At 35.2% G+C, this 27,361-nt stretch overlaps 1 protein-coding gene across 1 annotated transcript in view; it reads right to left on the minus strand.

Moving 5' to 3' along the window:
- Nucleotides 1–27,361, minus strand: part of DNAH14 (dynein axonemal heavy chain 14) — a 463,650-nt gene that overhangs the window by 339,356 nt on the left and 96,933 nt on the right. The window contains exons 12-17 of the mRNA XM_034947740.3: nucleotides 14,989–15,118; nucleotides 10,915–11,194; nucleotides 10,245–10,290; nucleotides 10,051–10,148; nucleotides 3,710–3,876; nucleotides 2,292–2,636 (exon numbers count right to left, since the gene is read on the minus strand). Of these exons, the coding sequence (XP_034803631.2) occupies nucleotides 2,292–2,636; nucleotides 3,710–3,876; nucleotides 10,051–10,148; nucleotides 10,245–10,290; nucleotides 10,915–11,194; nucleotides 14,989–15,118 (1,066 nt within the window). The remainder of the gene's footprint in view (nucleotides 1–2,291; nucleotides 2,637–3,709; nucleotides 3,877–10,050; nucleotides 10,149–10,244; nucleotides 10,291–10,914; nucleotides 11,195–14,988; nucleotides 15,119–27,361) is intronic.

A 27,361-nucleotide genomic window follows, 5' to 3' on the forward strand; every position in this document is an offset into this window, starting at 1 on the left:
GCATTAACGTCTCTGAGCTGGGCAGATGTTTAGAGCTGACTCTGTCTCATGGGGAGCACTCACAGATTCTCAGTGATTCTCCACTGGGAACCCGACAACTGTAATTTCCTGGTTCTTTAGGCTTCTATTGTAGGTTCTCTTCTAGTCTCACTACACACATAAACAAGGCATTGTCATTCACTCTGTTGATTTCAACAACCACTTGTTTCTGATCATTTAAATATATATATTTCCAGTGTAGACACTTTCTTGATACCCAGACATGTATATCTGGTTATCCGTACTTGAATATTATTATGCAATTTAACAAGTACTATGTTCCTCCTCCCAATAATTTGCATTGCTGCCCACCCTGTTGCCCAACCCCAAACCTGAAAACATAATTAACTTTATCTTATTCCTTACATTCAGTCAATGCCATATCCTGTTGATTCATGTCCTAGATGTATCTCATATCTATATATTGCTCAGAGTTCTCATTGTTACTACACTGAATCAGATTATCATCACCTCTCCCCTAGATGATGGAAACAGCTTTCCTCCTGTTTTACCCGACTTCAATCTATTCTTCACACTGCAGCCAGAGGGTCCACACAAAAAATGCAAATTACATCAGTCACTTCTCTGCTTAAAACCTTGCAATAATTCCTATAGTCTTAAGAATAATGTTCCAAGTCCCTGACATGGCTTACTAGGCCCTTTTCTCCATTTCTTAGCTTCACCTCTTGCCAATGCCTTTTCACAGACTATATTCCCACCTAATTGGATTCATTCAGGTCTTCTTCAGGTATGCCTTGTTCTCTTTTGACCTTTCCCTTGCTGTCCCCATTTCGTGATGTCAGTTTCTGCTTGATGCCTACCCCAAACTTCATTTTCCTTCACCACTTTAGTAACAAATCCTGAATTTGTGTGGGGTACCATGCTCCCAGTTAAAAGACTACTGTTCTCAGTCAGTCTTGCAGCTAAGTGAGGGCACATAACTGAGTTCTAGTAAATAAAATAAAAGCAAAAGTGTGGGGGTACCCCTGGGAAATATCCTTAAAAGTGGAATTCAGAGATTTTCTTTGCTGCCTTCTTCCATCCTGCTGCCTGGAATGAGGATATGATAACCAGTGCATGAGCATCATGCTCCAGGGAAGGCAGAGTGGTTAGCTAGAAGCATCCTATGTCCCTGATGGCTTCGTGAAGCCAACCATACTAGCCCTATGTTGTCTCTTTCTCCACTAATTTTACCTGAGAGAAAAATTAGTTTCAAACTTGTGTAAGCCACTGTTACCTTTTGCTTTCTGTTGTATGCAACTGAATCTAAGTTAAATCAACCTACTCCTGCAATATTCTAACCTTTCTTTCCAGTGTTTCCATGCCATCCCCCATTGGCTATGCAACTCCCACTCCTCCTTTAGATGGTATTACTTTTTCTAGCAAATTGTCTGTGATTGTTCACCTGGGTTATGTTAGGTATTTCAGCTAGCATTTTCTTCTAGATTAGACTCTATTGAATCCATCCCTCTCATGGTTATATTCCAGGGGCCTAGTACAATGCCTGGCATATAATCAATGCTCAACAAATATTTGTGGTCTGATTTAATAAATGAACAAATAGTAGGTATTATTATAAGTTCGTACCCTTAAACAGGTCTGAAGTACAACTGAGGGTGCTTGTGTGGACAATGGCTGGTCTATTAGGATCTAAGCTGTCCTAGAAACTTATATAGATGATAGGTAGAAATAACTAATGAAGGGGCAGGTTATCTTGCTCCCAGATCTTCATACTTTCTCAGCTTGGGAATCTCCATAGAGTCTCCAAACCACTGTGGTCCCAGAGGAGATCTGCCCACCCAGAATACTTGCTTAAAGAGGTCAGCCCTAATATACAGTGAAACTCCAATATTCATCTGTATTCAAAGATTTATCTTAGATACTCCATAGCTTGATGAAGCTTACATTCTAATGGAATAGATGATCAACAAACAAACAAATAAATAACATAATGTCCGGTAGTAATATATGTCATAAAGATAAAACAGGGAAGGAAGCAGGGAAGTGATAGGGAATGCAATAGATGTGATCAGAGAAGGTTTTCTGAGGAAGTGATATTTTATCAAAGATACAAACAAATGTAATACACATTAAAATTTTCTGAGTATAATATTTATGTATATCTTCATTTTTTCACTTTTATCATACTCTGCATGTGACATGATATCATATATTCTCTAAGTACATATTTTAAATTTAAAATTTACTAATCTGAAACATTCTTACACAATAAGAATTTTCAAAATACTTACTTCCAATAAATTTTTGTTCTTTTTTTCAATTACAGATTGTATGAGGGTGTGGCTCATATGTATGACGTTGTCAATATACAGTAAGCATTCTGATTGATAATCAAGACTTACAACGTTGAAAATACCAATACGCTTCTCAATGGCCATATTCACAATATGTCTAAAATAGTTTCTGAATCTATTTAGAATAGCTTCAAATTCTTTTGAAGTTAATTCTCCCATAGATGATATTTTCATACTCATGATTTTGGCCTTTTCTATCATGGTACAATACTTTATAAACTTGTGGCTGTAAGCATTAACTAGGCCCATTGAATTACCAATAATAGTCAGGAGATTCACAGTCTGTAAAGAAGAATGTTGAGATGTTAGTCAGAATTTTTATTTTAAGAGTGAAAAATGGTTTGGCATGCTAATAGTTTCTGACAAAATAAAATAATAGTGCTATGTGGAGTTTATTTCAAGAACCTCTATTAAAAATCGAAATATGTTGGAAACACAAGACTTTAAGAAATTTAGATGGCTTTCTAATATTTGGCTTTTACCTAAAAGCTTATTAGGCTATTTAACTTTATAATTAACATGTTATTTTGAGCCATGTACTGGAAACACCAATCATTTATCCCCTTGCTTATTACCCTGTTTTAGAGTATACTATGCTTAGCCCTAGAAAAGGCCAGTCCTCAACCCCCAGGCAGAGAGCAGTGCCAGTCCACGGCCTGTTAGGAACTACGCCACACAGCAGGCGGTGAGTGGTGGGTGAGCAAGCATTACTGCCTCAGCTCCACTCCTGCAAGATCAGAAGTGGCATTAGATTCTCATAGGAGCTTGAACCCTATTGTGAACTGCACATGTGAGGGATCTAGGTTGTGCATCCCTTATGACAATCTAACTAATGCCTGATGAACTGAGGTGGAACAGTTTCATCTAGAAACCACCCCTCAGCTGCTGTCCATGGACAAACTGTATTCCACAAAACCAGTCTCTGGTGCCAAAATGGTTAAGGGCCACTGGTATATAGTATGTGACCTCACCCAATTCACCAAAGACATAACTATTTAGATAGGGTAGAATCCTAAATCAATCTAAGCCAATTAGATTCTCTTGTAAATTTGGACAAAAATACCCAGTTGATGCTAATGGAAAGAGTTGAGGTATGGCAAGTCAACAACTGACGAGCCTACATTATGAGGTAGCCATAAAAGAGAAAGCTTATTTTCACAGAAGTTGGAAAAATCACACAGAGGTGAGCAGCGATGACAGATCATGGGAAAAACAAATGGGGAGATAAGCTGGGAATGATTTTTCAATTGCTATGAATAGGATACCCTAATTTTTCAATAAATTCATTTCATTTAAGAATTCAGTGGGTTTCTGCTCCTTAAACATTTCCTAAAATGAACTGTTTTAAAACTTACTATATTTTGGTAGGCAGGATCCGTTTCAAAAAGGATGTGACAATCTGGCCATCTGGTCTGCTCTTTATAATGTATTATGCTTCCTGTCTTATTAGGTAAATCCATTATTGAAACCAAATCAATGAAGATAGACAGCTGGGGATCTTGGCAAAGAGGAGTAATTGTGGCTAAAATATATAATTTAAAAGTCAGTACTTCAGAAATGCCATTGAAAGCAACACTTCAAAATTATCCATGACATCTAGAACTATTGAAAATGGGGGCTGATTTATTATGAGGGTTAGACAATATTCTATATTTATAACTGGAATTTAAAAATAGGTGTAAGGATTTAGATTTAATACTATAGAAACAAAGAGCTACTCACAGGTAATTGAGTGGAGGTGATGGGAGGCATGATTGAAACATAAACTGAAAATAAGTCATTCAGTTTACAAATATTTGACACGTACCTGTTATGTGGAGAGCATTATACCATTACAAGGATATAAAAATCAGGAGACACAGCCTCAAGAGTTCACAGTCTAGCTGAACAACTAGATGTCCACAGGCATAGATAGATGATTGATAGATAGATAGACAGATAGATAAACAAACCTCAACCTAGACTTTACGCTTTGTTAAAAAATTCAACTCAAGATGCATCATATACCTAAATATAAAACACAAATCCATAAATCTTCAAGGAGAAAATATAGGAGAGAAAATCTGTGTGATCTTGAGTTAGGCAAAAAGTTCTTAGAAACAAAACCAAAGGTATAACCCATAAAAGAAAAAAACTGATGAGCTGTACTTTATCAAAAGTAAGTAGTTTAGCGCTGTGAAAGACAATGAAAAGATAAGGCACAGATTGGGAGAAAATCTCACAAAGATTGTTTGCAAGTCATATGTATGATAAAAGAATTGTATTCAGAGTATGCATAAAGACCTCTCACAAACCAACAATAAGAAAACAAAAACCCCAATTAAAAAAAAATAGGTGCTGGGTGTGGTGGCCCCTGCATGTAATCCCAGCACTTTGGGAGGCCGAGGTGGGTGGATCACCAGGTCAGGTGTTCAAGACCAACATGGCCAAGATGGTGAAACCCCGTCTCTACTAAAAATACAAAAAAAATTAGCTGGGCGTGGTGGTGGGCCACCTGTAATCCCAGCTACTCAGGAGGTTGAAGCAGAGAATTGCTTGAACCTGGGAGGTGGAGGTTGCAGTGAGCCGAGATAGCGCCACTGCACTCCAGCCTGGGTGATAGAGCAAGACTCCATCTCAAAAAAAAAAAAAAAAAAATAGGCAAGAGATCTAAAAAGACATTTGGCAAAATAAGATATGCAGATGGAAAACTAGCATAATAAAAGATGAACAATATCATTTGTTACTAGTGAAATGAAAATTACCACAATAAGATATCACTACACACCTATTAGAAGGCTAAAAGCTTTTTGTTTTTGTTTTTAATCTGGCAATACCAAGTGCTGGCAAAGATACAGAGCAACTGGAATTCATAGATTGCTGGTAAGAATGCAAAATGATACAACCACTTTGCAAAACAGTCTGGCCATTCTCATAATGTTAAATATATTACTACCATATGACCCAGCAATCCTACCCCTGGATATTTGTCCAAGAAAAAGGAAAATTTGGATTAATCCAAAAGCCTATATGTGAATGTGTATAGCAATTTTATATATAATTTCCCCAAACTGGAGACAACCCAGATGTGAATGGATAAGCAATCTGCGATACATCCAAACAGTTGAATACAGCACAGCAATTTAAAAAAAGACTATTGAATCATGTAACAACATGGATAATTATTTTTTATTTTTTATTTTTTGAGACAGGGTCTTGCACTGTCACTCAGGCTGGAGTACAGTGGTACAATTTTGGCTCACTGCGCCTTGACCTCCTGGGCTCAGGCCGTCCTCCTGCCTCAGCCTCCCAAGTAGCTGGGATTACAGGTGCGTGCCACAATGCCTGGCTAATTTTTTGTATATGTTGTAGAGACAGGGTTTCACCATCTTGCCTAGGCTGGTCTTGAACTCCTGAGCTCATGTGATCCACCCACCTGGGCCTCCCAAAGTGCTGGGATTACAGGCATGAACCTCTGTACATGGCCAACATAGCTGAATTTGAAATGCATTTTTCTAAGTGAAAGAAGCCAGATCCAAAAAGCTACATATGCATTTATATGACATTATGGAAATGCCATAACAATAGGGACAGAAAACAGATGAGTGGTTGCCACAGATAAGGGAATGGAGAGAGTGTGACTACAAAAGGGCTGCACAAGGGAACTGGGGAATGATGGAACTGTTTTGTATGGAACTGTGATGGTGGATATGTACCTGTGCACTTGTCAAAACCCTTAACACCACCCACAAAGAGAAAATTGTACTTTATATAAGTTTTAAAACATCAACCAGGTTACTGAAAGAATCCAAGTTGGAATGCAGATTGTGACAAATTAATCTAACTACTACAAACTACATAACCTCACTGAAGAGGGTGGGAAAGAAAAGGGTTGACTTAAGCAACTTTAGAAAACAAGTTTGGACTGGAAACTGTTAAAGTTACATTTTTAAAAAACTGTACATAAACACAAACACTGTATTTTAGTTGATACATTTGTTTTTTGCAGAAGCAAGGAGTAGCAATTCTGAAATTACATGTACAGTAATGCAATTAATGACAGGGATATATTCTGAGAAGTGTGTCCTTAGGCAATTTCATCATTGTGTGACTATCATAGATTGTACTTACACAAAGCTAGATGGTATAGCCTACTACACACCTAGGCTATATGGTATACCCTGTTGCCCTAGCTACAAACTTGTATGGCATATTACTATACTGAATATTGTAGGCAATTGTAAAATAGTGGTAAGGATTATATATTGAAACATAGAAAAGATACAGCAAAAGTATGGTATTATAATCTTATGGGACTACCATGTGGTCTGTCATTGATTGAACCATCTTTATGCAGTGCATGACTGTATAACAAACAAGTAACTATGTTGTTGATTATGTCAGCCAGATTTCTCATAGCCAGAGAAAAAAGTTAGATATAAGGAAAAGAAAAGGCTAGAATGAACCCTGAGGTATTGGATTGGGGTCTGAGGTATCAGTATGAATTCACAGTTTAAAATGGACAAACAAAAAGATCTAGGAATAAATATAGTTGTGTGTGTATGCATGAGCTAGCATACATACATATATTTTCTAGATATTTTCTCTGATAGGCCAGGAAGTAGTGACACTCCTGTAGCAATGAGCACATCTAGTGCATAGATCTTAGTTCCTAAATTTCCTTCTCTAATCCAGGGTTCCTTGGAGAAACAGTTAATTTCAGGGCTGGGGCAGAGAAAATACAAGATGAGCCTGAAGTATCTTGAGGTGACGGAAACTAAGGAAGTAGTCACAAGACAAGGATGGAGGTATATTGAAGGGCACAGGAGCCAACTGGGGAGAATTACTCTTCCAAAATTAAGCCAGAACAACTTGAGCAACAAAATAAATAACAGTAATACTGTATTATAGTCTAAAGACCAAAATAAATATCAATGAACCCAGGAAATTTCCAAGGAAAAAAGAGAGAAAAAGGAGACGGCTAACAGATGCTAAAAATAGTACAAAGCTACCTAATAACTAACACAGTATAATACTGGTACGTAAGTTACAGACATATCATCTGCATAGCCCAGAAATACAATGGAAAACATTCTGGAAAATAAAAAATGATAAATGTGGCATTTCAAATCAGTGGGGATAAGGAATGGATTATTCAATTCATGATGCTAGGACAGACATCATTAGTCATCTGAGAAAAATTAAAAGTGAAGTCCTACTTCACAACATACACCAGATAAATCTCAGAGTGAACAAATATTTAAATATAAAAATGAAATAATAATAGAATTAGAAAATAAGTGAGAGAATGTTTTTATAATATGATCATTGGGAAGGCCTCTCTTATGATACCATATCCTGAAGCCTTTTAGAAGAGGTTCTAAATACCTTTGTAATGTCTATGATATAATGCTAAGTGATCATATAACATTTAAAATATACATTTGACTAATGTATGAATATGAATGTAAATTGCAAAAGAAAATAATTGTTATATATGGGTAGTTGAAATGGGGTGATTTAAATGACTATTTCTACGGTAAATATATATACACACATATATACATACCTATGTATATTTATATACATATATACATATTATCATATATATGCAAATATTAGTGAATCCATATTCATATAAATAAATGACTGAAAAATTAAATAAATGGAAAAGGAACAGCTACTCCTTACAGAAGAATTCTAATTCATGAATGTATATGGGATGAAAGAAATAGAAAATCACCATTAAGAACACCACAGTAATAACTTGCAGGCAAGGCAAGATCCACTGATAAATGTTAGAATTAGTGGGCAAAATTTTCAGGAGAAACAAGATATCTGTATAATCTCAAAATCTCTCCTCCCACCCCAAGCTTATTAGTTACAGGAGGAAATATGGTAACTTCATCATGGAGAAACCTGGCAGACATGACTTTAAGTGGTCATGGTGAGCAGCACCAGTGAAAAGGTATATCAATGTCATGTACTACTAGGCTGATGTACTGAAAAGGGCACACACCAGTATGGTATTCTCCCTCAAGATGTATATCCTCAAACTCATCATGAGACAACATCAGACAATCCAAAACTGATGGACAATCTGTAGAGTAAATTACCAGTATCTCAAGGTCATAAAAGACAAGGAAAGACTGAGCAACTGGTACACACTGGAAAAGACTTAGCAGACATAACAACTATTAATATATGCAATGTGTGATCCGGGATTAGATCCTGGCACAGAAAATGAACATTAGGGAAACAACTGGGAAAATCCAAATAAAATCTATCATTTCATTAATACTATTATACTAATATTAATTTCTTCATTTTCATAACTAGATTAAAGCATATAAAGAGTATACAGAAACTCTGTACTATGCTTCCAACTTATAGAAGTCTCAAATTATCTCATTATAGAAACTTAAAAAAAAAAAGAGTAGAAACATTTCATAATAAAGAAAAAAGAAATAGAAATAATCAGATGTTTAGACCCAGGAAATCTAAGATGAAAAACAAAAAATCCAAAGGGAAAAAAGGAACATATGGAAAGATTGGTAAGAACTTAGTTCTTCAGACTGAAGAGCCTCACTGGATTTTAAGAAAGATCAACATAGAATTATATATATGGCTTTATTATAGAAAAGTTCCTAACTCCAAATGATAAATTACTAGACAGAAATCACAAGTATACAAAGGAAGGAGAATCAGAGTAGCATCAGACTTCTTATTTACATTATTAAAAGCTAGAAGGCAGTAGAACAAGTCTATGGGCACTGAATAAAATGAGTATGGGAGGGGTCATCCCAACAAGAGAGCACAGTTGTTTAGAATGTCTGTAAATGTATAATGTTGCAAGATACTAATATCTCTGGATTTTACTCAGCAAGAAACCCCTACCAAACTGATTCAAAATGGACTGGGTAAAAAATTATAACAACTTTGTGATAATTCTTGATTTTAAAACAAACCCATGTTCTTATGCACATTTCATCTTCATAATACAATGCAAACTTTAAAATAAATATGAGATGTCAAGGGACATACTGACTACCTTTCAGCCAGTTTGGGGGAATGGAGTAACTTAATATGTGGTGATAGTTACAAAGCATAGTGAAAAAGACTGAATTACTGGGACTTGCATTAAAAAAATCAAACAATGCATTAGACACCAGCTTAGCTTGGAAATAGGGGCCCTCTGAACTCAGCAAACTATGGTGACATGACTGGAGAATGATGCAACTTTTAAGAAGTTGCCAAAACTCCTGCTGTTTTAAGATCTTTGTAAAACTTATTGTGAGAAAAGAATAAATTCTTTGGTCAGGCTAGTAATTGCCTGCAATTTCAGATTGTGTACATACAGCTGCAAAATAATTAAAATCTCTTTAAGGTAGAAACAATATCTTTGTTATACTATGACATAAAAGATCTTGCTCATTTGTATTAAGTGTCATAACATTCTATAGAACGTAACTGAAAAAATCCAAACCTTGAATATTTTCCTAATTCTCATCTTTTATGCACTCTAAGGCTATGTGTAAAATTCACACATCCTCAAATAATTCCAGATTCAGTGTTTGATCCCAAGGACTGTGCATTTATGATATACTAATATTCTGTAACATCTGCCACATCCCTGGGTAAAGGCATCAGATGCTTAAATTTAAGAAAATATTGCCAAAGAAGACAATGCATTTCACTAAGCTTTAAAAACACTTACTTATACATTTTTCCATATTAGTCAACATATTTTGAATTTTTACTGAAAACTCCAATCTGTTGGGCTCTACAAAGAGATTTGTAGGAAATTCTGGAAATCTAACAGAGAAAACAATAAAAGCATATTTCAGAGGAATATAATAACTACCATATAAAATAAAATTACTCGTAATTTTTAAAATGTCTAATACTTACTCATAATACATGTATTTATTCTCAAACTCAGTCTCAATTTCTGTGTCTATTAGAATCCATTGAAAGAAAGAGAAAATACAAAATTGATTGATATTTATATCAGGTAAATGACAAATTAATATATGCCAGTGCTTTACACATATCCTAAGAATAAACTCAAGAAGTCACTTGAAACACAATACTGAAGCAGTACACCCCATTCCAAGGTTCTGATTAAAGAGATCTGAGGACAAACATCCTAGATGTTGTTCCTCTTGATGAACGGGGCCCTCGGCTCTGCTTCAGTGAGAAACTGTTTGGGTTTTGAGATGAAGATGAATAATGGTGTCATTACTGACATGCACAACAATGATCTGTAAGTTTATCCTTACTTTCAGCAGTATTTACCTTAAGATTTATAAAATCATAATCTATAAATTAGAAGACACAACAGACTATTAAAATGATCTCTCATTTGTTATTTTCCAGTTGTTAAGATATTTCCCTCCATTCTTTTTTTTTTTTTTTTCCCCAAGAGACAAGAGACAAGGTCTCACTGTGTTGCCCAGGCTGGTCTCATACTTCTGGCATCAAGTGATCCTCCCACCTCAGCCTCCCAGAGCGCCAGGATTGCAGGCATGAGCCACCACACCTGGCAACCCCTCATTCTTTATAGTCTCAATTGTCTTACCTGAAATAATATCTTCAAGACTGTAACTAATTTCTTTTGATTTCTTGGCTTTTGGGAGCAATTCTTCACTTGAGTGTTTTTTGACACAATTGTCTTTATTTTCTGACATTTCATCTTCAAACATCACACACTCTTCAGGGCACTGGTCAGACTCATGAAAGTTCTCTTTAGAATTTTCTGAAGAATCACTCTCAGCAGGAATTCTCAAGCATAGATTTACTTCAAATATTGGTGCATATGTTTTTCTCAAATCCTTCCCCACTTCAACACTATTCAAAATCTAATTTAACGGATAATGTGAGGGTGCCAGTGACAACATATAACTTACAGAACATTTAATTTAGAATACAGACCAAAATTTTAAATGAGAAATCATAACTCCAGTATAACCGAGTAGCACTGTATTACCAAATACCTGACACTTGCATATTAAAATAAGTAAATTGCATGTGAAACAAATGACATTGTAATGAAGGAGTTCCCCCCAAAGACTGTAAATTGATGCCAGAGTCAGTATATCATTAGTCCTAGTCACTGAGTGCCTATTTAAAATACAAATTCTTAGGTCCTATCCCCAGAGATATTGAGTTAAAAAGTCAGAGGCAGGGCCCAGGACTCTTAATCATCTACAAGCTCAACAGGTGACTCTATTGTGCACCTGGGTTTAAGAACTACAAATCAAGAAAACATACTTTAAACCCACTAGAGTAAGTCCTAGCTCTTCACTTTAATATACATATACTAACATGGACATCTCCAGTGAAAAACACTAGGGGATAAATATCTCATTTATGTAAATAATTGTTCTTAGGCTCTGTCTGGGCTTGGGTTCTCAATTAATCTACTGTTCCTTCCTACCTCATAAGTAATCCGTTATGCTTAAGTTACCTACTGCATAATGACTCCTCTGTGTTTCTCAGGGTGATCACTTGAATAATCTGCTGGAACCTTAACCTCTAATTCCAGACATTAACAAATTAAGGCAGTTAACGTTATAAATAAACCTCATAGCACCTTATTAAGCTGCCGGTGAAAGAGCATGAGTAGATATTGAAGGTGACTTGCAAATCTTAAATGTTCACACAAATGGGTATAGTGTTTGTTCAGGATGATGGAAAAGCTGTAGAAATGGAAAGTGGTGATGGTTGCCTAACACTGAATGTACCTAATACCACCAAACTGTACACCTAAAAACGGTTAAATGGAAAATTTTATGTTATGTATGTTTTATCACAATAAAAGAAAGTCCACCCAGACAATTCTTAATAAATATATAATGTGCTGCTTAGCTTATTCTCAAAAATAACCTCTAATTAACTCTGGGAATACTGGACCTCAAGCTATATATACCTTCTAATATTACTGCATTAATATTTTGCATTAAATCATTCTTTAAATGTAATTATGGTTACAGTGAATTAGTATCACTATAGTAAACAAGTTACTACCTTCACCTAATCCTCATAAAAACCCCAAGAGACAGAAATTATTACTCTCATTGTACATACAAAAAAAATCTGGAAGCTTAATTTGTCAAAGGCTATATTGCTAGCACGTGGTAAGGCTGAAGTTCACTCATGGGTCTGTGCACATCATTATAATATGAACTAACTGGGGCCTGAAAATATTTTTGTAGTGAAGAAATCTCTTAGCTGTTATGCTTTTTGTGACAACAAGAATGAACCAGTAAATAGTTTTATTTCCTCTAGATTGTAAACTACAAGAGAGGAATAGCCACAGCTAAATGGAACTATAAATTTTACAGATTACAGTGGGGATTAGGAAGGGAAGGAGGAGGCAGCACCAATGATTACCAGATCCACAACTTTAGCTCTTATCTCTCGCTTGAGATTCAGATCTATATTTTCAACATTTTGAGCTCTGTACAGTAAAAAAGAGGAGCAAACCAAGGTCAGATACTAGAGGGCAAAGCAGGGGCAAGATGCCCAAACTTGGGCTATGGGACAAAAGAGGACATAAATTTAGGCCACCTTAGTGGCAGTCTGCTCGTTCATGCAGCCTGTGTCCAAATCTCCACTCTGTCAGCCTGCATTGAACCCATACATGTATATATAAATATATGAAATAGATGCGTGAATCTTATTGGTTCTGTCCCTCAGGAGAACCCTAATGCAAGTTACATGAAAAAATGCTCAAACTAGTAATAAGGGAAATTCAAATTAAAACTTTGGCAAAATGCCATTTCACACCTATCTGATTGACATTAAATATTGATGAGGATTAGTAAGCTTATGGAGCAATAAAAATTTATGAATTGCTAAAGGTCATTGAAATTGGTACAAGCATTTTAGAAAAACAATTTTATATTACTCAATACAGTTGAAAATAACATATGCTTTCACCCAGAAATTTCACTCCTTAGCAGTAAATAAAGAAATAGTAACTCTTGTTCATATACACCAAAGGAGAAATATACAGGAATGTGCAAGGCAGAATTATAGGTAATAGCAAAAACAAAAACTGAAAATAACCCAGATGTCTATCAACAGTGGAATGGTAAGTGAACTGTTTCATCAATAAAGGATGAATAGGAGACATTGAATACTTTTAAGTTGGGTGAAGCCTACATGAGTGTTTGCTTATTTTTGCAGGTATCGTATACTTAATAAAAAACATTAAAAAATACATATGCATTGTATAAATTTAGACTATCTAGAAATATACATATACGAAAGTAAAATTACTCAAGATTCCTACCACCCACAGATAACCATTGTTAATATTTCGATGCATATATTTTCAGACTTCAAACTACATAGTGTGTATGTGTATATGTTTGTTTTCACTAATACATGTGAATATTTTCCCTTGTCATCAAATCTACCTAAATACTTTAAAAAGAAAAGATATGGCCGGGCGCAGTGGCTCATGCCTGTAATCCCAACACTTCGGGAGGCCGAGGCGGGCAGATCACGAGGTCAGGAGATCAAGACCATCCTGGCTAACACGGTGAAACCCCGTCTCTACTAAAAATACAAAAAATATTAGCTGGGCATGGTGGTGGGCACCTGTAGTCCCAGCTACTCGGGAGGCTAAGGCAGGAGAATGGCGTGAACCCGGGAGGCGGAGCTTGCAGTGAGTTGAGATCACACCACAGCACTCCAGCCTGGGAGACAGAGCGAGACTCCATCTCAAGAAAAAAAAAAAAGAAAAGATAACTATAAATGCCATATTACACAAGGCTACTTTTACCAAATAGGATAAGCACTTAACATATAAAGTTTAAATCTCAAGAAAATAATACCAACGGAGAGAAAAACAATTCTGGCAAGAAAAGATTTCTTTTTTTTTTTCATACTAAAGATAATTTTCATATTTATTCATAAAATAAATGAGATATATTTCCAGCTGATCTCTTCCAAAGTTCTTTATATGGTTGTTTAAAAATAATCAAAACATAACAGATACATTTGATGGGTAATAAGCATTTTACATTCTGTAATAAATTTTAGAAGATATCAGGGGCAATTCTAAAAAAAAAATAAGTTTATCTAGGATTCCTTCAAGGTTTCCTATTTTGCTTCTCCCATTTTTAAGTTAAGAACACAACAAAAATGCTTTGAACAAAAGCAAAGACAGAGTAGTGTAGCAGTGGGAGGAGGGGGTAGATGCTACTTTACATAGGGTGGCCTTCCCTTACCATTCCTATGTAAAATAGCATACAACATCACTCCTGCATTCCCTTTTTTTCCATTATTTTTCTTCACAGTACTCATCACTTCATTTATCTGTCTCCTCTGGTAAAATATAAGCTCCAAGAGGTCAGAGAATTTGTTATGCCCACTGCTGTTATTTCAGTGCCTACCTAGTTCAGTGCCTGGAACATAGTAAGTACTCAATAAACCATGTGGTGAATGAATGAACAAATGAACTAAATGAGATAAGTGTCAATATGGCTTTTTACAGTGGGAGCAGCTAAGTGTGTGTGTGTGTTGGCGAGGGTATGTTGGGTAAGGGCTTGTGGGTATTAATCATAAATCACATTTTAAATTTTAAAATGTATTCATTTTATAGCAAAAGATCTATGTTTATATTTTTCAAAGATCATTTTACCTCATTAATATCAGTGTCTGTTTTTACTTCTGACTTTTGAACAGAAATAGCATGTAACTTTGAATTATCAACAAGTTCTTCACAATCATTTGTTGTCTTTCCAGTAGGAAAAGAGTTGTCCTTGAATGTTCTGGATTAAGAAATGGGAAGAAAAAAATCATTTAAAAATCATTTATATCTACATATATAAAGAACACCTACAACTCAACAACAAAAAGCAACCCAATTAAAAAACAGGCAAAGGACCTGACTAGACCTTTCTGCAAAGAAGATACACAAATGGACAATAAGCACAAGAAAAGATGCTTAATATCACTAATCATTAGGGAAATGTAATCCATAACACACTGAGATACTATATCACCTCATACCCATTAGGATGGCTATTAAAAAAAACAGAAAATAATAAATAATAAATGTTGGCTAGGGTTGGAAGTACAAGGAGAGTACAGACCACCAAGCAGATTTAACCTAAAGAAGACTACCCCAAAGCACTTAATAATCAAACTCCCAAAGATCAAGACAGAGTGACACCCTGTCTCAAATACATAAATAAATAAATAAAGTACAGAAGAAAAACAAAACCGTTCAACCCTAGAATGGTATATCTGGCAAAAATGTCTTTCAAACACAAAGGAAAAATAAAAACCTTCCCAGACAAACAAAACCTGAGGGTTTTGCCAGACACTTATCATCAATACCAGATCTATCCTACAAGAAATGCTAAAGGAAGTGCTTCAATCTGAAAGAAAAAGAACACTAAAGAGCACTAAGAAATCATCTGAAGGCACAAAACTCACTGGTAACAGTAAGTACACATAAAAACACAGAATATTGGCCGGGCATGGTGGCTGACGCCTGTAATCCCAGCACTTTGGGAGGCCGAGGCGGGCAGATCAGATCACCTGAGGTCAGGAGTTGGGAGACCAGCCTGACCAACATGGAGAAACCCTGTCTCTACTAAAAATACAAAATCAGCCAGGCATGGTGGCACACGCCTGTAATCTCAGCTACTCGGGAGGCTGAGGCAGGAGAATTGCTTGAACCCAGGAGGCGGAGATTGTGGTGAGCCAAGATTGCGCCATTGCACTCCAGCCTGGGCAATAAGAGTGAAACTCCATCTCAGAAAACAAACAAACACAGAATATTATAACACTGTAACGGTGATGTGTAAACTATTCATATTTTAAGCAGAAAGATGAAGAACTGATCAAAAAGAACTACAATTTTTCAAGACACAGATTGTACAATAAGATATAAAAAGAAACAATAAAATTTAAGAAGCAAGGAGATTACGTATAGAGATTTTATAACTCTCCTTATCTTGTTTGTTTGTATGTTTGTTTATACAATCAACATTAAGTTGTCGTGAGGTTAAAATAATGGGTTATATTATTTGAAAGACTCATAGTAACCTAAAATCTATAAACATACAACAGATACACAAAAAATAAGAAGCAAGAAATTAAAACATATCACCAGAGAAAATCACCTTCACTAAAAGGAAGACAGGAAGGAAGAAAAGAAGGAAGGGGCCACCACAAAAGAACCAAAAATAAACAAATAACAAAATGGCAGGAGTAAGTCCTTATTTAATAATAAGAATGGATGTAAATGGACCAAATTCTCTAATCAAAAGATATAGAGTGGCAGAATGAATGAAAAACCAAGAATCAACCTACTGTTGCCTACAAGAAACACTCTTCACCTTGACAAACACAGACTGAAAATAAAGCTACAAAAAAAGATATTCCATGCAAATGGAAACCATAACAGAGGAGTAGTTATACTTTCATCAGACAACATAGATTATACAACAAAAAGTATAAAAAGAGACAAAGAGGGTCATTATATAATGATAAAGTGGTCAATTCAGCAAGAGGATAGAACACTTGTAAATATACATGTACCCAACACTGGAGCACACAGATATAAAAAGCAAGTATTATTGACAGAGCAGGAGCACTGTCATCTTGGACAAACACTGCCACTTGAAGTTCCAGCTCCCTTTCTAGCCTTATGCATTTCAAGGAAATCATTCTCTTCTAATTACAAGCAGCCAGAAAGAGCAGACAGTAAAACACAGACAAGACAGCTCAGGCACAGAGGGAAGTGAAGGGAAAGTCTCTTGGGTAACTGCCAAACTTCACCCTCATACAATGGACCCCAGTAAAACAGTAGGCCTTAATAAGCATATGCCTTTCCCTTCAGGTGCACTAAGATAGGGAACCTAAAAGCAGACTTGGAGGGTATGCCTGCAGCTACAGAAAGATGTATGGGAACAGACACGCAACTCTCCCTCCCAGATAAGCACAACAAAGAGACACAGAAGCAGTCCAAACCTCTAATAAACTCTCCCACCCTGAATCCTTAAAAACTCTTAGTCTGGGCAGGGCGTGGTGGCTTAGGCCTGTAATCCCAGCACTTTGGGAGGCTTAGGTGGGTGGATCACGAGGTCAGGAGTTCGAGACCAGTCTGGCCAACATAGTGAAACCCCATGCCTACTAAAAATACAAAAAATTAGCCTGGTGTGGTGGTGTGCGCCTGTAATCCCAGCTATTTGGGAGGCTGAGGCAGGAGAATTGCGTGAACCTGGGAGGCGGAGGTTGCAGTGAGCCAAGATCTCGCCATTGCACTCCATCCCAGGTGAGAGTGTGGGACTCTATCTCAAAAACAAAACAAAACAAAAGAAAAAAAACCTCTTAATCTGTAAGAGAGTGGGTCTCTGACCTAACTCAGACAGAAGGCTCCTCTCAGGTTTCTTTTCTTTAAAATAAACCTGTCTTGACTGGCAAGCCGCCTTTCATGTTTCTTTCCTCTTTCTTTAATTCTTACAATTATTAGATCTAAAGGGAAAGATAAACCCCAATACAATAATAGCTAGAGACTTCAACACCACACTTTCAGCCTTGGACAGATCATCCAGACTGAAAATCAACAAACAAACATCAGACTTAATATGCAGAAAAAACCAAATGGGCCTAATAGATATTTACAGAACATTTCATCCAATGACTAGATAATACACATTCTTCTAAGCACACAGATAATTCTCAAAGATAGACCATATGTCAGGTCAAAAAAAAGACTTAAAACATTCAATAACATCAAAATAATATGAAGCATCTTCTCTGACCACAAACAAAACAAAACAAAACAAAACAAAAACCCTACAAATCAATCACAGAAGGAATTCTGGGAACTATACAAACACATGGAAATCAATCAACATAACATACCCAAACCTATGGGATATTGCAAAAGCAGTACTAAGAGGGAAGTATATAGGTGTAAGTTTCTACCTCAAAAAAAAAAAAACACAAAAAAACTTCAAATAAACAACCTAATGATACATCTTAAAGAATGAGAAAAGCAAGAGGAAACCAAATCCAAAGTTAGTAGAAGAAAAGAAACAATAAAGATCAGAGCAAGGAAACTACAGAAAAGATCAGTGAAACAAAGGGTTGGTTTTTGAAGATAAAGGAAACTGATAAGCCTTTAGCCACATTAACTAAAAAAAACAGAGAGAGCAAACACCCAAATAAATAAAATCAGAGATTAAAAAGGAGACATTACAACTGATACTGCAGAAATTCAAAGGATCAGTAGAGGCTATTATGAGCAACTATATGCCACAAATTGGAAACCCTAGAAAAAAGTGATCAATTGCTAGACACATACAACCTACCGGCCACTAAGCTAGCAGAAGACAAGAAATAACCAAAATCAGAGCCCAACAGAAGGAAATTGAGACACATGCACACACACACAAAAAAACATTTTAAAGATCAAAGAATCCAGGAGCTGTTGTTTTTGAAAAAATTAATAAAATAGGCTACTAGCTACACTAATCAAGAAGAAAAGAGAGATGATCCAAATAAGCACAATTAGAAACAATGAAGGGAATGTTACTACTGACCCCATAGAAATAAAAACAACCATCAGAAACTACTACAAACACCTCCGTGCACACAAACTAGAAAATCTAGAAGAGATGGATAAATTCTTAGACACATACACCCTCACAAGACTGAGCCAGGAAGAAATTGATTCCCTGAACAGCCCAATAATGAGCTCTAAAATTGAATCAGTAATAACAGCCTACCAAGAAAAAAGCTCAGGACCTGATGAAATCGCAGTCAAGTTCTAGCAGATGTACAAAGAAGAGCTAGTACCATTCCCACAGAAACTATGCTAAAACAATTGAGGAGGAAGAACTTCTCTCCCAAAATCATTCTATGAGGCCAGCATCATCTTGATACCAAAACCTGGCAGACACACACACACACACACACACACACACACACACACAAATTCAAGCCAATATCCTTGATGAATATTGATGCAAAAATCCTCAACAAAATACCTGCAAACTGAATACAGCAGCACATCAAAAAATAATCCACTATGATCAAGTAGGCTTCATCCCCAGGATCCAAGGTTGGCTCAACATACACAAATCAATAAATGTGATTCATCACATAAACAGAACTAAAGACAAAAACCGTATGATTATCTCAACAGATGCAAAAAAGGCTTTCAATAAATTTCAATATCCTTCATGTTAAAAACTCTCAATAAACCAGGTGTTGAAGGAACATACCTCAAAATAATGAGTCATCTATGACAAACCCACAGCTAACATTATACTGAATGGGCAAAAGCTGGAAGCATTCCCCTTGAAAAACAGCAAAAGACAAGGATGTCCTCTCTCACCACTCCTATTCAACATAGTACTGGAAGTTCTGGCCAGAGCAATCAGGCAAGAGAAAGAAATAAAGTGCATCCAAACAGGAAGAGAGAAGTCAAACTATCTCTGTTTGCATACAACATGATTCTTTACCTATAGTTTCAGCCCCAAAGCTGCTCCTTCAGCTGATAAACAGCTTTAGCAAAGTTGCAGGATACAAAATCAATGTACAGAAATCACTAGCATTCCTATATACTAACAACAATCAAGCCAAGAGCCAAATTGTGAATGAATTCCCATTCACAATTGCCATAAAAAGAATAAAATACTTAGAAATACAGCTAACCAGGGAGGTGAAAGATCTCTACAAAGAGAATTACAAAACACTGCTCAAAAAATCAGAGAAGACACAGAGAAATAGAAAAACATCCCATGTTCATAGAATCAATATCATTAAAATGGCTATACTGACCAAAGCAATTTACAGATTCAATGCTATTCCTATCAAACTATCAATGACATTCTTCACAGAACTAGAAAAAATTATTTTAAAATTTATGTGGATCCAAAAAAGAGCCCAAATAGCCAAGGCAATCTGAAGCAAAAAGAATAAAGCTGGAAGAATCACATCACCCAACTTCAAACTATACTACAAGGCTACAGTGACCAAAAGAGAATGGTACTGGTGCAAAAACAGGCACATAGACCAATGGAACAGAATAGAGAGCCCAGAAATGAGGCCCCATATCTATGACCATCTGATCTTTGACAAAGCTAACAAAAACAAGCAATGAGGGGAACACTCCCTATTCAATAAATGGTGCTGAGATAACTAGCTAGCCATATGCAGAAGATTGAAGCTGGACTCCTTCCTTACACCATATATAAACATCAATTCAAGATGGATTAAAGACTTAAATGCAAAACCCAAAACTATAAAAACCCTGGAAGACAACCTAGGCAGTACCATTCTGGACACAGGAATGGGCAAAGATTTAATGATGAAGACACAAAAAGCCATTGCAACAAAAGCAAAAATTGACAAACAGGATCTAATTAAACTTAAGAGCTTCTGCACAGGAAAAGAAACTATCAACAGAGTAAACAGACAACCTACATAATGGGGGAAAATATTTGCAAACTTTGTATCTGACAAAGGTCTAATATCCAGCATATATAAGGAAGTTAAACAAATTTACAAGAAAAACACAACCCCACTAAAAAGTGGGCAAAGGACATGAACAAACACTTCTCAAAAGAAGACATACAGCAGCCAACAAGCATATGAAAAAGAGCTCAATATCACTGATCATTAGAAAAATGCAAATCAAAACCACAATAAGATACCATCTCACACCAGTCAGAATGGTTATTATTAAAAAGTTAAAAAATAACGGATGCTGGTGAGGTTGCGGAGAAAAGGGAACCCTTATACACTGCTGGTGGGAGTGTAAATTAGTTCAACCATTGTGGAAAACAGTATGGCGATTACTCAAAGAGCTAAAAGGAGAACTACCATTCGACCCAGCAGTCCAGTTATTGAGTACATACCCAAAGGGATATAAAGCATTCTACCATAAAGACACATGAACACCAATGTTCACTGCAGCACTGTTCACAATAGCAAAGATATGGAATCAACCTATATGCCCATCAATGACAGACTGGATAAAGAAAATGTGGTACATATACACCATGGAATACGATGCAGCCATATAAAAGAATGAGATCACGTGTTTTACAGGAACATGGATGGAGCTAGAGGTGATCATCCTTAGCAAACTAATGCAAGAACACAAAACCAAATACTGTATGTTCTCACTTATAAGTGGGAGCTAAATGATAAGAACTTATGAACACAAATAAGGAAACAACAGACACTGGGGTCTACTTGAGCCAGGAAGGTGGAAGGAGGGAGAGGGGCAGAAAAGATCATTATTGGGTATTGAGCTTAATACTTGGGTAATGTAATAATATGTACAACAAACCCCCATGACCCATGTTTATTTATGTAAAAACCTTCACATGTACCCCCAAACCTAAAATAAAAATTAAAAAAAATTAAACTGAGAAGTCTTTCCAAAGAGTCTCACATTATCTAGAACTCTACACCCAGTGAAAATATCCTTTATAAATGATGGTGACATAAAGTTCCTTTTCAACAATTAAAAACCGAGGGAACTCTTTCCCAGCATTACTGCAACTGAAAGAAATACTAGATTGTTTTTCAGGAAGAAGGAAAATGACCCCACACAAACAGAAACAAGCAAAAGGAAACAACACAAGAAATGGTAATTATATGGATAAACATAAATGGATATTGACCATTCAAAACAATACTTTTAATGTCTTCTGGAGTTAAAATACATGAACAACTAAAAATGTATTTAAAATACAGTAAAAGAATGCTGTAAAAGGCAAGAGGAAAATAAATGGAGTTGAAGAGTTCTAAAGTTTTAGCAGTACCATGGAAGTGATAAAAGTAACAAAAATAATTTGTATTAGCCTGTAAGAATAGCTGGTTTTAGATTAATCGATTTTTTAATTCTTTTAATATTTTTCCTTCTTTTAGCTTTTTAGACATCCTATCACTATCTTTTAGTGGTTACTCTAGAGCATGGGTCAGCAAACCTTTTCTGTAAGGGGCCAGACAGGAAATATTTTACGTTTTGTGGACCATATATGGTGGTCGGTCACAACAACTGAATTTTGCCTTTGTAGTGCAAAAGTTGCCACAGACAATGGGTAAACAAATGGGCGTGGCTATAGTCCAACAAAACTAATTTATAAAAACTGGCTGCCACAGGATTTGGCCTATGGGCTATATTTTGTTGACACTTGGTCTAAGTAGAAATTCTTAAATTGTCTACCAAAGAAAAGTTATTACAAATGATAAGTGAGCTTAGTAAGGTTACAGATACAAGGTCAATATGCAAAATCAACCGCATTTCTTTTACCAGCAATGAATAATTAGAAACTGTATTTAAAATATGGTACCATTTTTAATACCATCAAAATATGAAATAGGTAGTTTAAAACAAAAATGTGCAATATTTGCACACTGAGTTCTACAAAACACTGAAGAGATAAATCAAAGAAGATCTAAATAAAGGAAAAAGTCTACCATGTTCAGGGCTTTAAAAGACTGAATATTGTTAAGATGTCAATTCTCCCCAGATTGATCTATATATTCAATGCAATCTCAATCAAAATCTCAGTAGGCCTTTTGAATAAATCTGCTAGTTAATTATAAGATATATGTGAAAAAGTAAATGAATTAAAATAGTTAAAACAATTTTGAAAAAGAAGAACAAAGCTGAAGAATACATACTACCTGATTTCAAGACTTATTATAAAATTATAGTTATGCAGACTGTGAGATATTGGTGGAAGGACAGATTCACAGATCACTGGACTAGAAAAAAGCATTCAGAAATAGACTCATGAATATATTTAATTAATCAATTTTCTACCAGATGTTAGGGTAATTGTCTGGAGGAAGATTAGTCTTTTCAACAAACTACTGGAGTGATTAAATACCAACATATAACAATATATACCTCAAACCACACCTGACACCATTTGCAAAAATTAACTCAAAAAGGATCACAGATATAATATCCAGAAGTATAAAACTTCTAAAAGAAAATATTGGAAAAATTCATCATGCTGTTGCATTAGGAAACAATGCTTTAGATCGGAAACCAAAAGCCCAAACCTTTAAAAGAAAAAACAGATAAACTGAACTTCATAAAAATTAAAAACTCTTGTTTATCAAAAGCCACTTAAGAAAATTAAGACAATTTATGGACTGGGATAAAATATTTGTAGAACACAGATATCATGTAGTTTTTACATGTATAAATTCCCTCTAAGCACTGCCTTTGCTGCCTATAGTAAGTTTTGTTATGTTGTGTTTTCATTTTCATTCATTTATAAAACTGTATTTTATTCTAATTTCCCTTGTGATTTCTGCTTTGACTCATTGGTTATTTAGGAGTATGTTATTTAATTTCCATATATTTGTGACCTTTCCCAAACTTTCTTCTGTTATTGATTTCTAATTCTAATTTATGTTGGTTGGAGAACATACTTAGTATTTTAAACATTTTAAGTTTATTGAGATCTGTTTTATCACCTAACATATGAAGACTTTTACTTTTTGAAACACTCTCCACTTGGTATCCATGGGTTGCAATGATGATTTAGGATTAGTTGATTTTATAACAAAATTTTTCAGAAACTTTTAGGATGGTAGAAAAGACATTTATTATTTATAGGTTTGACCAATCACATTATGTCTTATGCTATTTTCTTATCACTTTACTGTTGTCACACTGTCTTCTTCTCACTTTTTCAAATATGCTTCTTGTTCTGTAGGGTATATGATACACTTTTTAGGGATGACTTGACCACCCTTTCTTCTTGATTTCCTCATTAACTCCTATCAACGAAACTTCTCCCAGACCAGATTCAGTCTCACAATACCCCAAACATCTTCTTTGTAGCATTTATTGTAATGTTAAATATATTTGTGTGGTCAGTAGATTAATATCTCTCCCTTCCTCTAGACTGTAAACTACATTAGAGCAAAAACTGTCTATTTTGCTCAGCATTGTATGTCCAGGATCTAACAAAGTATCTGACAAGTGACATGTGCTAAATAAATAATACTTTATTTTTAATGTCAGGTTTATTGAGGTATAATTTATATCCAGTAAAATTCATGCTTCTCAGGTATGCAGTTCTAATGAATTTTGACAATCACACACAGTTAACAACCACTACAATCACAACGACTAAATGTAGTACATTTCTGTCATCTAAAAAATTGTATCAGGCCCCTTTATAGAAGGTTCCTCTCACCCCCACCTAGCCCATGGCAATCACTGACTTGATTTCTGCCCTTCCAGTTTTGGTTTGCCAAAATGTCATATAAATGGAATCATATAATATATAGTGTTTTGAGTCTGGCTTCCTTCACTTAACATTTGAGATTTATTCGTGTTGCATAAGTAAGTATAATATTTCACTCATTTTTATTGCTGAGAAGTACTGCATTTCATGGCTATCCACTTATAGATATTTAAATTATTTCCAGATTTGAACAATTATGAATAAAGCCATTATAAATATTTACATATGGTTTTTCTTCATAGAAAAATGTTTTCTTCTTTTTGTGGTAAATGGCTACGAGGAGGCTTGCTACATTATAGGGTAAGTTTATGTTTATCTTTATAAGAAATTGCCCAATTGTTATCCAGAGCATCTGTATCCTTTTGCATTCCCATCAGCCATGTACTAGAGTTCCAGTTGCTCCTCATCCTCATGAGCACTTTGTATTGTTGGTATTGTTTTAGCCATTCTAGTAGGTATGTAAAAGTGTCTCATTGTGATTTTAATTTGTATTTCTCTAATGTCTAATGATTTATAGCATCTTTAAAACACTTATTTGCAATCTGTTTCTTCTTTGATGAAATGTCTGCTTAGATCTTTCACCCATTTTAAAATTAACTTGTTTGGGATTTTTTTTAATTGACAAGAAAATCAACAAAACCAAAAGCTGGTTTTTAAAAAGATCAACAAAATTAACAAATGTTTAACTAGACTAAGAAAATAAGAGAAAAGCCTCAAATTACTAAAATCTGTAATGAAAGAGAAGATATCATTATTGACCTTACAGAAATCAAAACAATTATAAGTGAATACTATAAACAACTGTATACCAACAGTTTAAATAAGTTAGATAAAATGGACAAAATCCTAGAAAGACATAAATTACCAAAACTGTATCAAGAATAAATAGAAAATCTAAACAAATCTATAACAAGTAAAGAGATTTAATTAGTAATTTTAATACATCCCCCACACACACAAAAGCTGAGGCCCAGACTTCACAGATGAATCTTTTAAACATTTCAGGAAGAATTAACACCAATCCTTCATAAAATTTTCAGAAGATAGGTGGTAATAATGCTACCCAATTCATTCTATGAGGTGAGTCTTATCCTGAATCCAAAACCAGACAAACACATCACAAGAAAACTACAGACCAATGTCCTTTACGAATATAGATGTGAACATTTTCAACAAAATAATACCAGACTGAATCCAGCAGCATATACAAAGGATAATAAACTAAAATTAAGTGGGATTTATCCCAAGAATGCAAGATTGGTTCCATTTATGAAAATGTATGTATGTAATGTAATATGCTACATTAATAAAGTAAAAGACATACGGTCATCTCAATAGACAGAAAAAAAAAAGCATTTGACAAAATCCAACACTATTTCATGACAAAAACATTCAAGAAAGATAGATGGTGATATGGTTTGGATTTGTGTCTTCAACCAAATCTCATGCCGAATTGTAATTCCCAGTGTTGAAGGAGGGGTCTGGTGGAAGGTGACTGGATTAAGGGGAAAGATTTCCTCTGTGCTGTTTTCATGATAGTAAGTTCTCATGAGACCTGGTTGTTTTAAAGAGTGTATAGCACCTCCCACTACATCTCTTCCTCCTGATCCAGCCATGTAAAACATGCCTGCTTCCCTCTTCACCTTCTGCCATGATTGTAAGTTTCCTGAGGCCTCCCAGACATGCTTCCTGTATAGACTGTGGAACCATGAGCCAATCAGACCTCTTCTCATTATAAATTACCTAGTCTCAGGTAGTTTTTTATGACAATATGACAACAAACTAATACAGATGGGAACTTCCTCAACTTGATAGGAAGCATCTGTGAAAAACCCACAGGCACATCATACTTAATGATGAAAGACTGTATGTTTTCCTCCTGAGCTCTGGAACAAGACAGGGATGTTCGCTTTCACCATTCCTAATCAACACTGTATTGAAGTACTTACTAGCCAGAGGAATTAGGCAATAAAAAGAAATAAAAGGTATCAGATTGGTAAAGAAGTAAAATTATCCTATTTGCAGATGACGTGATTTTGCATAAAGAAAATCCTAAACAATTAGTTTTAAAAACCTATCAGGGATAATAAAAAAAAGTTCAACAAAGTAGCAGGATATAAGAACAATAAACAAAAATCATTTGTATTTCAATATGCTGGCAATGAACAACCGAAAAATAAAATTTAAAAATAATTCCATTCACAACAGCATAAAAAATGATAAAATATTTACAAAAAATTTTACCAAAAAAAATGCATGATTCATACACTGAAAACCACAAAATATTGAAAGAAATTAAAGAATGCCTACATAAATGGAAAGACAGACCATGTTCATGGATTGGAAGACTATACTATTAGAATGAAAATACTCCTCATATTTATCTCCAGTTTTAATGCTGCCTCTATCAAAATTCTAGCTGAATATTTGCAGAAATTGTCAAGCTGATTCTAAAATTCATATGAAAATGCAAGGGACCCACAATAGCCAAAACAATGTTGAAAAAGAAGAGCAATGTTAGAAAATTCCCAATTCCTAATTTCAAAACTTACTACAAAGCTATAGTAATCAAGACAGTATGGTACTGGCATAAGGACAGACATGGAGCAATGAAATGAAATTGAGGGTCTGAAAATAAACCCACACATTTTTGGTCAGCTGATTGTCAACGAGGGTGCCAAGACAATTCAATAGAGAAAGAAATAGTGTTATTCTTTTCAACAAATAGTACTGGGACAACTGGATATTCGTATACAAAAGAAGAAA

This window comes from Pan paniscus, chromosome 1, assembly GCF_029289425.2.
Source record: "Pan paniscus chromosome 1, NHGRI_mPanPan1-v2.0_pri, whole genome shotgun sequence".
NCBI classification, from domain to species: domain Eukaryota; kingdom Metazoa; phylum Chordata; class Mammalia; order Primates; family Hominidae; genus Pan; species Pan paniscus.